This window comes from Echinops telfairi, unplaced genomic scaffold (genome assembly GCF_000313985.2).
Source record: "Echinops telfairi isolate 266 unplaced genomic scaffold, ASM31398v2 ScPeMD7_7469;HRSCAF=8507_1, whole genome shotgun sequence".
Lineage (NCBI taxonomy): Eukaryota > Metazoa > Chordata > Mammalia > Afrosoricida > Tenrecidae > Echinops > Echinops telfairi.
The window spans coordinates 143,251,554-143,265,461 of NW_022111373.1; the positions used below are offsets into that span (position 1 = coordinate 143,251,554).

The 13,908-nt window shown below is 53.8% G+C and overlaps 1 protein-coding gene across 1 annotated transcript; it reads left to right on the forward strand.

Annotated features, from left to right (window-relative positions):
• The first annotated feature begins 53 nt into the window (after positions 1–53).
• NDUFS6 (NADH:ubiquinone oxidoreductase subunit S6) lies at positions 54–10,772 on the forward strand. The gene is made up of 5 exons (XM_045285285.1): positions 54–129; positions 248–311; positions 2,345–2,417; positions 8,955–9,077; positions 10,596–10,772. Exons 1-5 carry the CDS (start codon positions 54–56, stop codon positions 10,659–10,661), a joined length of 402 nt encoding a protein of 133 aa, XP_045141220.1. The 3' UTR covers positions 10,662–10,772.
• Positions 10,773–13,908: the final 3,136 nt, after the last annotated feature.

A 13,908-nucleotide genomic window follows, 5' to 3' on the forward strand; every position in this document is an offset into this window, starting at 1 on the left:
CCCGGGCCATCCTCCCGCCCCCCGCCCTTCCTCCTGCCCCTGGCTCGGCGGGAATGCGCCCCCGCGACCCGGGTCCGGTGTCTGGTCCCAAAGCTGACCTCCAGGGAATGGAGGCGCCCCGTTCGGACGGTAACTGAGCTGTCCAGCCTGGTTAGCCCACACCCACGTGCACACGCACGCGAATACCCAGCCTTTGGCACAGAGTGAACGGCTCCCCGCTCGTGTCTGCCGGGATGTTGTCACGGAGTCGCTGGGACCCAGCTCGACCCCGTGCACAACCGCAGGAAACACTGCACGGCCCTGGCCATACAGTCAGTGTTCCCGTGCCGGGATGTTGCTAGTGGCATTTTTTCAATTGAGTTCGCATCATCAAGGGGCCTGTCGAGTCTTTTAACTGCAAGCCTGCGTTATTCGTTGCTCTTGAATAGTTCCCCCCAATCTCATCCGCCCGCAGGGCAGGGTTGAACAGCCTCCATGGGTGTCTGACTTGTCAGGGGAGACCAGCCCCTGGAGAAGGACCTCACGTGTGGTGAAGTGTAGGGGCAGTGCGAAAGAGGAAGGCCCTCGGACGAGATGGATGGGCACAGTGGCTGCAACAATGGGCTCAAGCGTAGGGACCCTTGTTAGGGTGGCACAGCCCCACCGGGCAGTGTTCCGTTGGGCACAGGGCCATTGCTATGGGTAGGACCCGACTCCTTGGCACGTAGCAACAACAAATCTGTACCAGAGGAGGCAGCCTCAACTTTCTCTCTCAGATCAGGTGGTGGGTTCCAACTGCTGCCCCTGAAGTTAACAGCCCAACATGTAACACACTGCTTCCCCAGGCGCCATGGAAAGCGTGTTATCCTGTGGATAAAAGGAGACCGGTGGCACCGGGGGTTAAGCACTGCAGTTCACCCCAGGGTGCGCAGTGTGAACCCACGGAAGGCGGGTGGTGGAGTTTGCTAGTTCTCTGTAAAGAGTTGTTGTTAGGTGCCCCGCACTAGGTCCCTGCTCATCCTTCCCCTCGGTGCAGCAGAATGAAACAGTGCCTCATCCTGTTGTGTTCGAGCCCCTTGTGGCAGCCTCTGCTAACCCATGCCTTCCTCTCAGCCTCTGACCCTCTACCATGCAAGTCTTGTTCCAGGGACCGGTCCCAAGTCTGTGCTCTGAAGTCTTGCTCTTCGTGCTTCTAAAGAACACCGCTGGCTGTGCTCCGGCCGGCAGCCGTCGGTGCAACACGGCCTTGGCAGCCTGAGCAGGCAGTTGTGCCCTGTCCGATAGGGTCACTGAGATGGAATCGACTCAGCAGCGGGTTATGGGGTGTATCCTGTGGGCGTGACATTACTATGTCCCGTATGCATCTGCCAAGTTCATTTTTAGATCCAGTATTTTAATGCTTGTGCGGTATCGAGTACTACATTCTAATGACGTAAGCCCTGTTGTCTAGAACCCAGAAAGCAGTGTTCAACCCTAACTACACCACAGGATGCATCAGTAAGGTAGCTGTACTGCTTGTGTCGCCCCGTAGAGCAAACAAAACCCTCCGCTGAGGTGATTCTAGTGGCAACCCATGAGGGCCGAGTCGAGCCTCTCCCTGGAGTCTCTGAGGCTGCAAGTCTTTAGGGGAACAGACAGCCTCATCTTTCTCCTAAGGAGTAACTACAGTAACTAACAGCCCCACAGGTAACCCGTTACTGCACCGGGGTTCCCTTGCCGAAAGCCCCGTCTGGTTTCTGTATCAGGCATGTTCTATAATCTTGCCCTCCTAATCTGGGCTTTCCAAAGAGTGTTTTCTCTTTTGCTCTGCCCTCCCACCCCAGTTCCATTCCCTCTCAGTGTGCTTCTGAATCTCATTCGGATCCTGGCCTGCCTCTCACAGCAGCTATTTGATTGCCTTTGACAGACTATGGGTTTCTTCTGGGTGTTTGGGCTTGTTCCTTGTCTGGATTCATGGGAGTGCTATTTATGTGCTAAACAAACACTCACTAATCTCACCTGCACGGATGACTACTGCCATTGGTGATTCTACTGCTGTTGGTGACCCACTTGGCTAATAGATCTAGAGAGGAACTAAAGCTCTCTGATGGAATGTAAGAGAAGGTTGGGTGGCCCTCTTGTGGGGTGGCCCTCTTGTGCCCCTCCCTGGCCCCAGAAACCATTTCCCAGTGGCCACTCCCCACCCCCACCTCCCAGATTTTTCTCTCTGGACCAAAGAGTTGTACTCTGTTTGCCTTTTCCCTGGTGAGCTAAGAGCACGTCGGGCCTGACTCGCGGGTGACTGACCACCAATGGTCTAGATGCGGAGGAAGACGTGGCTCTGTATCTGTCCAATGGCTAGTACATGGCTGTAGCACTAACACAGGCCTTTCTTCCTCCCGCAGGTTTACGATGAGAGAGATTATAGGCAGATACGGTTCGTCAGTCGTCAGAAAGAGGTGAGTGGTCAGAGAGGCTTGCTTTCGTCATAGACCTGCATATAAATAGCTCTTCCTAACATTTGAGAACCATAGAAATTCCAGAGTGGCCTGCTTCTTCAGAATGTCTGCTGACTCTGTCTGTGGGATGTTGGGGTTTGTTGTTGTCTGGTTTGCTTTGCTTTGAAATCCGCAGCATGGGTTGTTACCAGCGTGGTTCTGCTCCCTATGTAGGGGCAGGATCTTTCAGTTCTGTGCTCGGTTCCTCCAAGACCTTAAAAGGGTTTTTGGTTTTTTCAAAAATTGCTCTGTTTCTTAAAAAAATGACTGTCGGCGTCATGGGAGTTAGCTCTCTTGTGAGGTGCCCCCGAGAAGAGGGTTCTGACTCACAGAGACCCCGAGCACAGCAGAAGGAAGCACCCCCCATCCTGCGCCGTCTCCACAGTCGTCCTTATGTTTGCGCCCGTGGCTGCAGCCCCTGTCCTGTGTCTGTCCATCTTGTTGAAGGCCTTCTCCTTTACCATGGCACTAGTCCGTGGTATTATCAGGAGTCCTCATACATCCCTTCTCTTTCGGCCTGCCTTACTCACTGTCCAACTCTCGTATGCCTATGAGGTGATCAAAAATACCAAGGCGCTTGGGTCAGGAGCACCTTAGTCCTCAAAGTGACAGCCCTGCTTTTCAGTACTCCAGCGAGGCCTTGTGCAGCAGGCTCACCCCGCACAGTGCGTGGTTTGATCTCGTGGCTTCCGTTTCCTTGAACACTGGTTGTTCATCCATGAAAGACGAGATCCTAGACGACTTCCGTCTTCTCTCCGTTGCTGCCCTGCACTCGCCCTCGCTCCCTGCTGTCAGTCGATGCCAACTCACAGTGACCTTGTGTGACAGGGGACAGCGTCCCTGAGGCATACCCAGACTGTGACTCTACAGGACTAGAAAGCCGCCTTTTTTCCCCGAGATGCAGCTGGTGGTTTTGAACTGCTGACCTTGTGCTCAGCAGGCTTCTTGCCAGAGTGGATCCACCTGTTGGACGGCAGTTAGTCCACCCTTGCCCAGCTGTCACCACCAGACAGAGCATTCTAGAACTGGGATCCTTCTGCCTAAACACGCCCGTTTCTGGCTGAGCTCCTTTCCTGAGCCCCACCTGCCTGCTGGCCTCTCTTTCCCTCTCCGTTCAGGGGTTTGTCCAGCTTTCCTGGTTTCTGCTTGTTCTCCGAGGCCGCCTCGAGCCACGAGCCTTCCCACCATCCTTCACTTATTCTTGTCAAGGTCTTAGTGAATAGATCATCCCGGGGTCCAGTTCTCCACATGGATTGCTCTGTGGTGCCTAGCAGTGCCTTCACTGTGTCCTAAGCTGTCCTGGAGGTGCACAGAGAAGAGGGGGGGTGACTGACCCTCCGGAACCCGGAGGAGGGTGGCTGTTGAAGAGAATTCTGAAACCCTTTGGCTATTGGGATCCGGTTCAGTCGGGGGCGTGTGCTGTATGGGGGCAGCTCCGCCCTCCGGCACATTCGGGATGAATCCTGGGACTGCCCCCTGCACTCCACCCTTCGCCTGGGGCAGCCCGGACTGTGCGTGTCCATGACCCACGTGGGGTTCTGAGTTCCTGCAGAAGAGCAGCTCAGCGTCCATGCTGTGAGGTGAGGGCGCCCGCCCGCCCCCCATGCTGCCCTGGCTAACAAGCCTGATTGGCTGGGGACCAAGCCCGTGTGGGACGCTGAAGAGGTGGCCTCAGGCTTTCGCTGACCTTGCTCTGGTGACCGAGGTCTGTGTGGGAGGACCCGCACTGTTTGCTGGCTCACGGTGTCCGTTAAGCACTGGCACTGCCGTGATTACCTGGGATCCCCCATCCCCTGCTCATCCCTGGTGGGTTCCCTAGGGGCCAGGAAAGATGGGAAGTCCCCTTAGGAAGCCGAGTGCACAGACCGCAGGAAAGGTGGTCCGTTCAAGTGGGCCTTGTCTCTTACAGTGGTGACACACGAGGGTCAGGCTGTGCATCCGGTGGCTGGAGACATCCCATTTCTGGCCATTTCTGGCTCATGGTCAGCCCTCCTGGCTGTTCTCCAACCATGTCCTCCCCTGAAACCCCCCTCCCTACCCAGGCTTCCCTGCCCCCATCAGGGGTGGGAGCGTGGGGGACTGGTGGCTTGAAGAGACTTGGGTGCCCTCCCAAGTGTGTGCTGATGGGGGTGGGGGTGAGGGTGGGGGTGGGAGGGGGGCTCCCCACGGCCTGGCTTTTGGTTTCCCTGGCTACCAGATGTCAGTGATGGCTGGTCACGGCCGCCGTTACAGGGGCCTCCCCCATGCTAGTCACTCGTGTCACTTTGTCACTGCCTGCGTGCAGGCCTGTGGCTTGTCCAGTGGCCTCGGTGACACACGTGTCACTGTAGCCGTCCTGTGATTGAAACCATCAGGGGCATTTGTATGGTAAGGGCTGCATCTGCGGGCCAGGCGGCCAGGCCAGCTGTCAGCCAGGCGGTTGGAGGAGCCCATACGACAGCCTGCCAGTGACGTGACGGGCGCTCCCTGGGGGCGGGCGCCCATCCTTCCAAGACTCCCTGCGGAGAAGCTTAGCCAAACCGGAGTCTCTGTCTGAGGGCTTTCCATAGGGGATTGCGCCTTCCACAGGGGCTCCTGGTCTGGCTGTGGGGAGGGGCGTGGGCACAGGTCTGAGTGTGGGTTCGGGGTATTCAGAGGCTTCTGTCTTCAGCGACAGCATGTGGAGGCTGAGGTGACCAGGTCACGTCAGAGAGCAGGCTGGCTTCAGAACAACAGGCGCTGAAGTCAACAGCGCTTTTCTAGTTATTGTCAAGGTTTTCCTCAAGTTCAGGGTGAGGCCGTGCCCGTGCCTGTGGGTCTTTTCCTCCCTGCTGCACGAGGCTGCACGGAGGGGTCCCCACAGGCCATGCCCACAGCTGCCAGCAGGGACGAGCAGGCAGTGGAGGCAATGCCACTAGCTGGGGCACCTGGCAGGGTGGGGCGGAGGGCCGTGGCTGGCAGCCCATCTGCGCACACTGCCATGTTGCTGTAAGCTTGTGGTCCCTCTCAGGGCTTCTGTGAGGGCGGGTGCTGGGCGGTGTTAGGGCAGCACAGCTGCTTCCATGCCCGGCCACCAGGGACCAGTGGTTTTCGGGATGTGGTCCTGCTCTGCTTTTCCACGCCAGCTGGGTCCGAGATGCTGGCGACACGCTGCGTTTCAGAGGACTCCAGGAGACGTCCTGGGTGCCCAGCTGGCCACGGAGACCTTTGCTGCGAATGCCCGGAGCATGGCCAGATAGTTTCCGGAAGGAAAAAGAAGCTCTGCTCCCCGACTGGAGCAGCAGCCACACTCCTGGGAGGACACGTTGGGGGTCAGTCCAGCTCCATTGTTTGACACAGAAGCCGAGGCTCCCTCCTTCAGACTGTCACCCTGGTGTGCATGTTGGTCGCCCAGGCAGCTGGTAGGCCCACTTGGTGGCCAGCTCCTTGCCAAGCCGAAGGGAGTGGTTGTAGGGGGATTGCCAGGCCCCACCACTAATCACGGGTTCCGTAAGCACAGTTGTACGGTTGAGATATATAAATATTAAAGTCATTGAGAGCATGAGAGATAAAAGAGATATTAAAACAATGGAGTCAGACACATTACATGGTAGCAATGCTCACCTCAGCCCTGCTTGGTGTTCCACGTGGGGAGAGGGGGAAGGGAAGGAGGACATGGGGAAAGAGAACTGGAGCGAGGAAGGGAGAGGACAGGGAACCAACCAGAGGCCAAGGGAGGAGCCGAGAGAAGGAGCTCTCTCTATTGCTAACTCAGGCCTGTATACCTTTGGGGGGCGTGCAAGCCCACTAATTACAAGTAAAGACATACGTCGCAGGAAGGGGTTGCACTATAGGTTATACAGTAATGGGAAGAGGGGGTCTAGGGGCATACACGCAATAGGAAGGGGAGGGATTGGGGGTATGCATGTGACAAGATGGGCAGATCCTAGATTCAGAATGGCAGCTTAACTTTGGATGTCATGGGAGGGCGTTTGAGCTATTCTCTGGATCTCCATAAGAACCATTATCAGTAGGGTGTAACACCCCCCCACCCCCCCCAACCAAGCTAATGGTCGCAAGTCTCAGGGAGAAGTAGTCCATTGTCCCCAGCACCAGGGAGCAGGCCCATCCCGAGGTGGGACAAGATAGCAGTCTGGTAGCTGACTGTCTTAAGGGAAATAACTTTTACCATTAGCTGAAAGCAGTGTCCTAAGTCTAACATATTTGGGGGAGACGACTTGGGAGAAATCTTTCTGTTTCCCACAGAAGGGGAACAAGGCTCATCTTGTGGCCAGTTCCCCAGATGGGCCTGCAGAGGGCATCACAAGAGAAACCTCCACCAGACCAGGATGCTTGATTGCTCTTTGAAGGAGGAGTGTGATGGCCCTCTGCCATGCGTCCAAGCATGAGTGTCAATAACTGTCAGCCGAGAGCTTTGTCCTGAGATTGGACCTGTTGTAGCTCAGCCACACACCCAGCCCTCCACTAATTCTTGGATACCCTAAATCTACAAGAGATGGGCAAGCCTACACCCTACCACTACCTTTAAATGCAGTGTCTCCCCACTGCCATCTAGTTGATTATGACTCCTGTCTGCCAAGTTAGAATGAACCGTTGTGGGCCAGTTCCCCTCAGCACGGCGCCGGTGCGGCAGAATGAAGCACTGCCTGCCCGGCCCTGCACCCGCCGCACGGTTCTCATGCTGGCGTTGCAGCCTCCGGGTGAGCCCATCTTGTCGAGGGCCTTCCTCTTCTACGGCCCCCACTTTACCAAACATGAGGTCCTTCTCTAGGGACTGGTCTCTCCTGACACGGCCAACGTGTGGGAGATGAAGTCTGGATCCTTGCTTCTAAGGAGCACGCTGGATGCGCTTCTAGCACACAGCTCTCTGTTCCCCTGCAGCTCCTGGTAGCCTCAGTGTTCCTCACCAGCATCAGCAAAGGCGTCCGTCTTGCGGTCTCCTCTGTCCGTTGTCCAACGTTCGCATCCCCACGAGTAGGTCCAGACGCCAGGGCTTGGCTCAGGCACCCTTAGTCTTCAGAGTGACATCTTGCTCCTGAGCACTTCAGAGCAGCCTTGAGCAGCAGACACAGTGCCTCCTTTGAGTTCCTGGGGGCCGCTTCCGGGGCAGTGGTTGTGGAGCCACGCAAACTGAAATCCAGGACGTCAGTCTTTTCTCCGTTTGTCCTCCTGCTGCTTGTGTGTCTTGTGAGGATTCATAACCAGTGGTCACTTTTCTTCATTGTCTGTGTAAAACTTACACCGCCTGTTTGACTCAGAATCCAGATGTGTCGTTCGTGTCCAGGGCCTGCCAGTGCATCAGTGGCAGGAGCTGGTGGACAGCATTTCCCTGATGTCCCAGCAGACATCATCAGTGACCACCAGACAAGGAGGAAGGGGGGCAGGGCCAGGTGCCTTGCAGAGTTTGAAGCCACATGACCTGTGAGGGGATGTGCCAGCAGCCAGGCCTCCTGGAAAGGGCGTGTGCAACCTCTGGCCCAGCTCTTTGGAGAAGGGTGGGCACACCCAGCGAGGGGAGGAGGGACGTCGAGGACGCTGGGAATTGATGTCTCTGTTTCTAGCACTCCTGGGACAGAAATCCCACAGGCGGGGAAGAACGTCTTCCTCAGCTCTGGAGGCTGCAGGCCCCACCCACGGTCCACCGAGTGGGTTCCTGAGCATAGCCTGGCCTTGGTGGCTGTTAGGGACCCCAGTGTTCCTTCTGTGGCTCGGCATGCTTCGTCCACTGAGCACATCTCTCTGTTACAGATTCTGGGCTCTTTATCACTCAGAAATGCTTAGGGTTAGCCACAGCTGACTCATGGGACTTCAGTCAGCCAAAGAAAACCCCTGTTTCCAAACAGGGTACTGGGCACAGGGAGACGATCACACCCACAGGTACCGGGCACCTGGACAGGGCCACACCATAGATACCAGGCCAGGCCACTGCAGGGCACATAATGGGTGGCCGCACAATTCACCCACGACGTCAGAGTTCTGTGTCAGTCTTACTGCATCCCCTGAAGGGGACAGCTGCACAGGTGTGCCAGGTAGTGCCCATGTGAAAAGCACTGAAGGGCAGGGAGCGTCAAGCTTTTCGTGGAAAAGTTCCAACTTTTAATTCCATTTTCCTGTGAGCCCCTCGTACTGAAAAGTAGGAAGCCTTGATGTATGCAGGTGGCTCGTGAATGGCCAGGGAGAAGAAGGGGTGTGTGTGGACAAATCGGTGTGAGGGGGGTGTGGATTGGAGATGAGGCCAGAGCAGGCGGGCAGACAGCACTCAGCAGGGCCAGGGACCGGCGGGCAGTTGGGCCCAGCCCATGGCACTGTTCTCCGAATTCCTGCAGCATTTCTCCTCGCTGGAACTGCCGTAACCGAATGAACAGTTCCGGGTGTGTGGGGGGTGGCGGTGCAACCAGGTGTTTGAACAGGTGATAGGGATGATGTGAGGGCTGGAGTGGGCGTGCTGACTCTGGTGCTCAGAGAGGCCCTGGCTCGGAAGTGGCCTGTCAGCATCTCAGTCCTGTCCTTCCTGTCCAGGTGAATGAGAACTTCGCCATTGACCTGGTCGCCGAGCAGCCTGTGAGCGAGGTGGAGAGCCGAGTGATCTCCTGTGATGGCGGCGGAGGCGCCCTGGGCCACCCCCGAGTGTACATAAACCTGGTACGGGGACCACATTAGCTGCTCTGCTGGGGCACGGGCTGACCCCCCGCCAAGCCCCCAGCCCCACCTGCAGTCCTCCTTTCCTTCCCTATCGATGCCTCCTGCCAGCCACTCTCCTGTTCATGTGGTGACAGGGTGGACATGGGGCGGGGCACCTCAGGACCCCTCTCCTAGCCTTCATTCCGTGGTCCATTGTGACCTGTGTCCACTGACAAGTGCAACAGGAGGGCCCGCAAAGCTATGTGGGAAAGTACAGTGAAAAGACACCTTTAGGAGCCCCTTGCCCATGCACAGGCCACCCGAGGGAGGCCCAGGGAGAGTCCAGGCGTGCGTGCAGCGCCTCAGGAGTGAAGGAGGGCCTCGCAGAGGGTGGCCCCAAGGCAGCTGGTGGCCCTTGTCCTCAGCCCAGGTTCCACTGTTCGCTTGGGTGCTGGTCAGGAGAAAGGCACATGAATGAACCGTGTCTGCTGTGGCCCAGCCCAGAGGAGGGCCCGCGGTGGCCCCTGCTGCCCGCATCTTCCATGGGAGGCTCTCCCTCACCATCGCTCTGGACAGGCATTGCAGAGCCGAGTCTGAGCTCGTCCCTGCCCACTCACGCACAAGGAGCGGGGACACGGGAGTGGACACAATCACTGAGCCTGTGATGAGCCGCTCTCTTGGCATATGCCCGGGTGAGCCACCGAGGGATGCTGCGAGGGTCCCAGTTCCTGCATGCCCGGATCCGTTCCTGACAAACTCTTTAAACACGTCTCTGCCTTCAGTGCATGGCTGCTGACCAGTGCTCTCAGTAGTACCTGCCCTCCCCTCCTTAGGGATGCATTCCAATTCCCCAAATCGGCCCAGTCCCAACAGTGACTTCCAGGGGCACGTGCCGGGCCAGTTCACTTCAGGGCAGAGGGTTCAGCTCAGAAGGCTATGGTGAGTGTTTTTTGAAGGGATCTCAAAGAGGTCATCTTGAGACGTTTGCTGAAAGGACACAGGGTTATTGTGAAGGCTTATCAGAACTTTTAAGAAAATCGAAACTGCCTTAGGGAGAAAGAGAGGAGGAGAGATGTACTATGGAAGTTTTTCCCAGCATGCACCTGCTCATTCTTTGAGGTGAGGGTAGCAGGGCTGTCCTAGGAGCATTTCTTTGGGAAAGCTTTTCCACCCACCCTACAGCCTTGACCATGCCCCTTTAGACTTTGTTTGCTTCCCAGAACTCAGCCAGGATTTGAACCCGGGAGGATGTCCAAACTGCTATAGGGGCTGGAGTTGACCGAAGACCAGAGACTGCTCTGGGGAAGGTTACAGATCATAGCACCGCCCTCAGAAAGGTCTAGACCACGATGGAGGGTCAAGAAACACGAGGTTCACATTGTGTTAGTTGTGATTAATAAGGGTTTCTATGAGATTACAACAATACTTTTTCACTGTATTGCAAAGTTTGCATGTACTTTTCGACATCTAATGTCTTAAGTGTTTGGGGATTCGAAGTCGAGTGTGGAAATGAGGCCTTTCCTTTTGCCTTTTCTCCAGGACAAAGAAACCAAAACGGGGACCTGTGGCTATTGTGGACTCCAGTTCAAGCAGCACCATCACTAGGGGAAAGGCGGCCCGTGGTTCGCGCCAGCTTGTGCGGGCGGAAATATGTAGCGATCATGAGCACTGTGTTTCAGTAGAATTTTATTTGAATAAAAGATTATTGTGAAGGAAGAAGGCTTGTAAGTTGTTGTCATTGTCGCAGGATGAACTTTTGGAAATGACTACTTTTTTACTCACTAATCAGAACTGAAAGCACTTCCACCCCTGGCTGGACCCTCTGGCGGAGGCCTGCTGCAGGACTCTTTTCCTTTAGAAGGGTGAGTGCGTGCCTGGTCCCTGAGAGGGCGGTTACAGATGTCCCAAAGGGCCAGCTTTCCCGAGGTGTGGTAGCACCCCATCCCTTTACCATCAGTGTCTTTCCTGTCCTCAGTTCAGCTCTCTGACCTCGTTGGGTGCTTTAATTGATTGCAGTGTCTCACAGAACCCAGGAACCATCAAGCACATGGCACACTTGGGTGTGGAGGCTGGCAGGTCCCAAATCCATGAGTCAGGCATTTACCTGTCTGGAGGATTCTCCTGACTCTTGTGGCTTAAGGGGCTGATGAATCCAAATCACAGGTCAGACTACAGGCTTCCACAACACACAATTATGAGGGTTTATTAGGGTAGTGAACAGTTCACCACAAGTCAGGATTTGTAAACAGTATGGATACAGTCATTGGTTCATAGCAGTGCCTTTTCCCAGCTGGTAGCCAAGCCTCCCTTTGGTCCTTAACCTGTCAGCCGTGTGGCCCCTTGGTCTTTACCTCCATGGGCCAGGAAGCCTGCCTGTCGCTCTGTACCGTGGTCCCATAGCCTCAGTGCTGCTCCTCTGTTCTGCCTCACGGTTTCCATGTCTTGACTCCTGGTCTTGACCTGGCTCCCTTGCTCTGTGCCCTGGTCTCTGTGCTACAGCTTGTGGTGCCTCTGGTCTCAGCCTCCACCACTGCAGACAGAGATCTTGGAATGTGCTTCCGGTGGCCCTTCTTCCCTGACAGTCCCGGGAATTCTCTGTGCTTCCAGGCAGCGTGGTGGTCTCAGCAGCCTTAAGGAAACAAAGGATGACAACCTGGTTCATGGCTTTTAGTAAGATGGGGACTCAAAACACTTCTCACTTGTGTTAGGTTCTCTAGAGAAGCTAAACCAGTGACACGTGTGCGTGCGTGCGCGTATCAAGAAATGGCTTACACTGGAAGCCTATTTGTGGAAAAAAGTATGTCCAGCTGGTCAAGTCGAGCTCCTCCCAACTTGTGGAAGCTGACGGACAGGAAACGGGATGATGAAGCAGACAGTGACAGGCACAGGTGGGTGACTGCAGAGGTAATGAATCCACAGTTGGCCAAGTGGATCTACACTCTGTTCCACTGACGTCTGCCTCCTGGGATTAGCAGGAGATGGGTGATCGAGGAACAGACACAAGATCTAGCTCTGGTGGAATTCTCTGTCTTCCTTATGCATTGTCCAATTTTGGCATGCATAAGAAGCAATTGAGGATAAGGTGCACCTTAAGTCTTCAAAGTGACATTGCTTTTCGGCACTTTAAAGAGGCCTTGTGCAGCAAATTTGCCTAATGCAATTAATTGGATTTCTTCACTGCCGTTTCCATGAGCAGTGATTGGAGATCCAAGCAAAATGAAATCCTTGACAACTTCAATCATTTCTCCATTTATTAGGATGTCTCTTGGTCCAGTTATGAGGATTTGGGTTTACTTTACACTGAATTATAAGCCACATTGAATGGTGCAGTCATTGGCCTTCATCAGCGAGTGTTTCAAATCCTTGTTTTCTGCAAGCAATATATGTCATGTGTGTATTGTACTTTGGTAATTAACCTTTCTCCAATTCTGATGCCACGTTCGTCAAACAGTACCGTTTCTTGGATTATTTGCTCAGCATACAGATTGTATAACTATAATAAGATGCAACACTGAAAAAATAAGGAAAAAGAACTTTCTTATTTTCAACTACCCAGTCTTCTCTCGTTCTGTTCCAACAACTGCCTCTTGGCCTATGTACAGGATCCACGTGAGCACAATGAAGTGTTTTGGAATTCCCATTCTTCACAATGCTATCCATAGTTTATAATGATACACACATCGAATGCCTTTTTATACTCAATAAGACAGTGAATATCTTTTAGTTTTGTCTTGCTTTCAGACAAGAGTCAGCTAGTTTCATCAGTGATAACCCTTGCGTCACACACACTTCTGAAACCAGCTTGAATTTCTGGCAGCACTGTACGGCTGCAACTGTTGTGGGATGATCTTCCTCCAGATTTGACTGGCATGCGACAGTAGTGATAGGTTCTGTGTCCACCTTCATTTGGGTTACCTTTCTTTGGAATGGGCACAAATAAGATCTCTTCCATTTGCTTGACCAGGTAGCTCTCTCCCAAATTTTCTGGCATAGACCAGTAAGTGCTTCCAGTGCTTCGTCAGTTGGTTGCAGTTGGTATTTCAATTGGTATTCCATCAATTCCTGGAGCCTTGTTTTTGGCTAATGCTTTCAGTGTAACTTAGACTTCTTCATTGCCATCAGGTTTTGTTCATGTGTTACCTTGACATAGTTGAATGTCAATCAGTTATTTTTGGTACAGTATATATTCTATCTTCTTTTGATGCTCCATATATCATTTGATATTTTGCCTACTGAATCCTTCAATATTAAAACTCAAGGGCTGAGTTTTTTCTTCAACTAATTCAGCTTGAGATATGCTGAGCATATTCTTCCCGTTTGGCTCTCCAACTCTAGGTCTCTACACGTTTCAGTATAATGCTTAGTCCTCTCGAGCTGCCTTTTGAGATTTTCTATTCAGCCCCTTTACTTCATCATTTCCCCTGTGCACCTTAGCTAGTCTAGCTGCAAGAGCAAATGTGAGTTTCTCTGATATCCACTTTGATCATTTCTTTCTGCCTTTTCTTTAGTGGCCTTTTGTTTTCTTCATGTATGATGTTCTTGATCTCCTCCTACAGTTCTCGAGGCCTTCTGACATTAACATTCCGTGCGTTCCAAAATTCAGAGGATATAATCAAGGTTGTCTGCCCATTTATTGTACTGTGGTGTCTTGTGTGTTACTATGATGCTGAAAGTTATGTCACTGGTGTTTCAACTACCAGCAGGGTCACCCATAAGTGGACAGGTTTCCGCAGCGCTTCCAGAGTCAGAACAGAATACGAAGGAACACGCTGCCCACTTCAGAGAAATCAGCTACAGGTTAGCTACTGATGTTTATGTATTAGTTCCCAATAAAATGATTAACAGAAAAACC

Bases quoted from the DNA above. Each gene is read 5' to 3' on its own strand.
- NDUFS6 (XM_045285285.1), top strand. From the start codon at position 54: ATGCGCCCCCGCGACCCGGGTCCGGTGTCTGGTCCCAAAGCTGACCTC. The intron at 312-2,344 runs GTCAGTGTTCCC...GCACTAACACAG, and splicing joins TGCACGGCCCTGGCCATACA to GCCTTTCTTCCTCCCGCAGG. The intron at 9,078-10,595 runs GTACGGGGACCA...CCTTTTCTCCAG, and splicing joins CCCGAGTGTACATAAACCTG to GACAAAGAAACCAAAACGGG.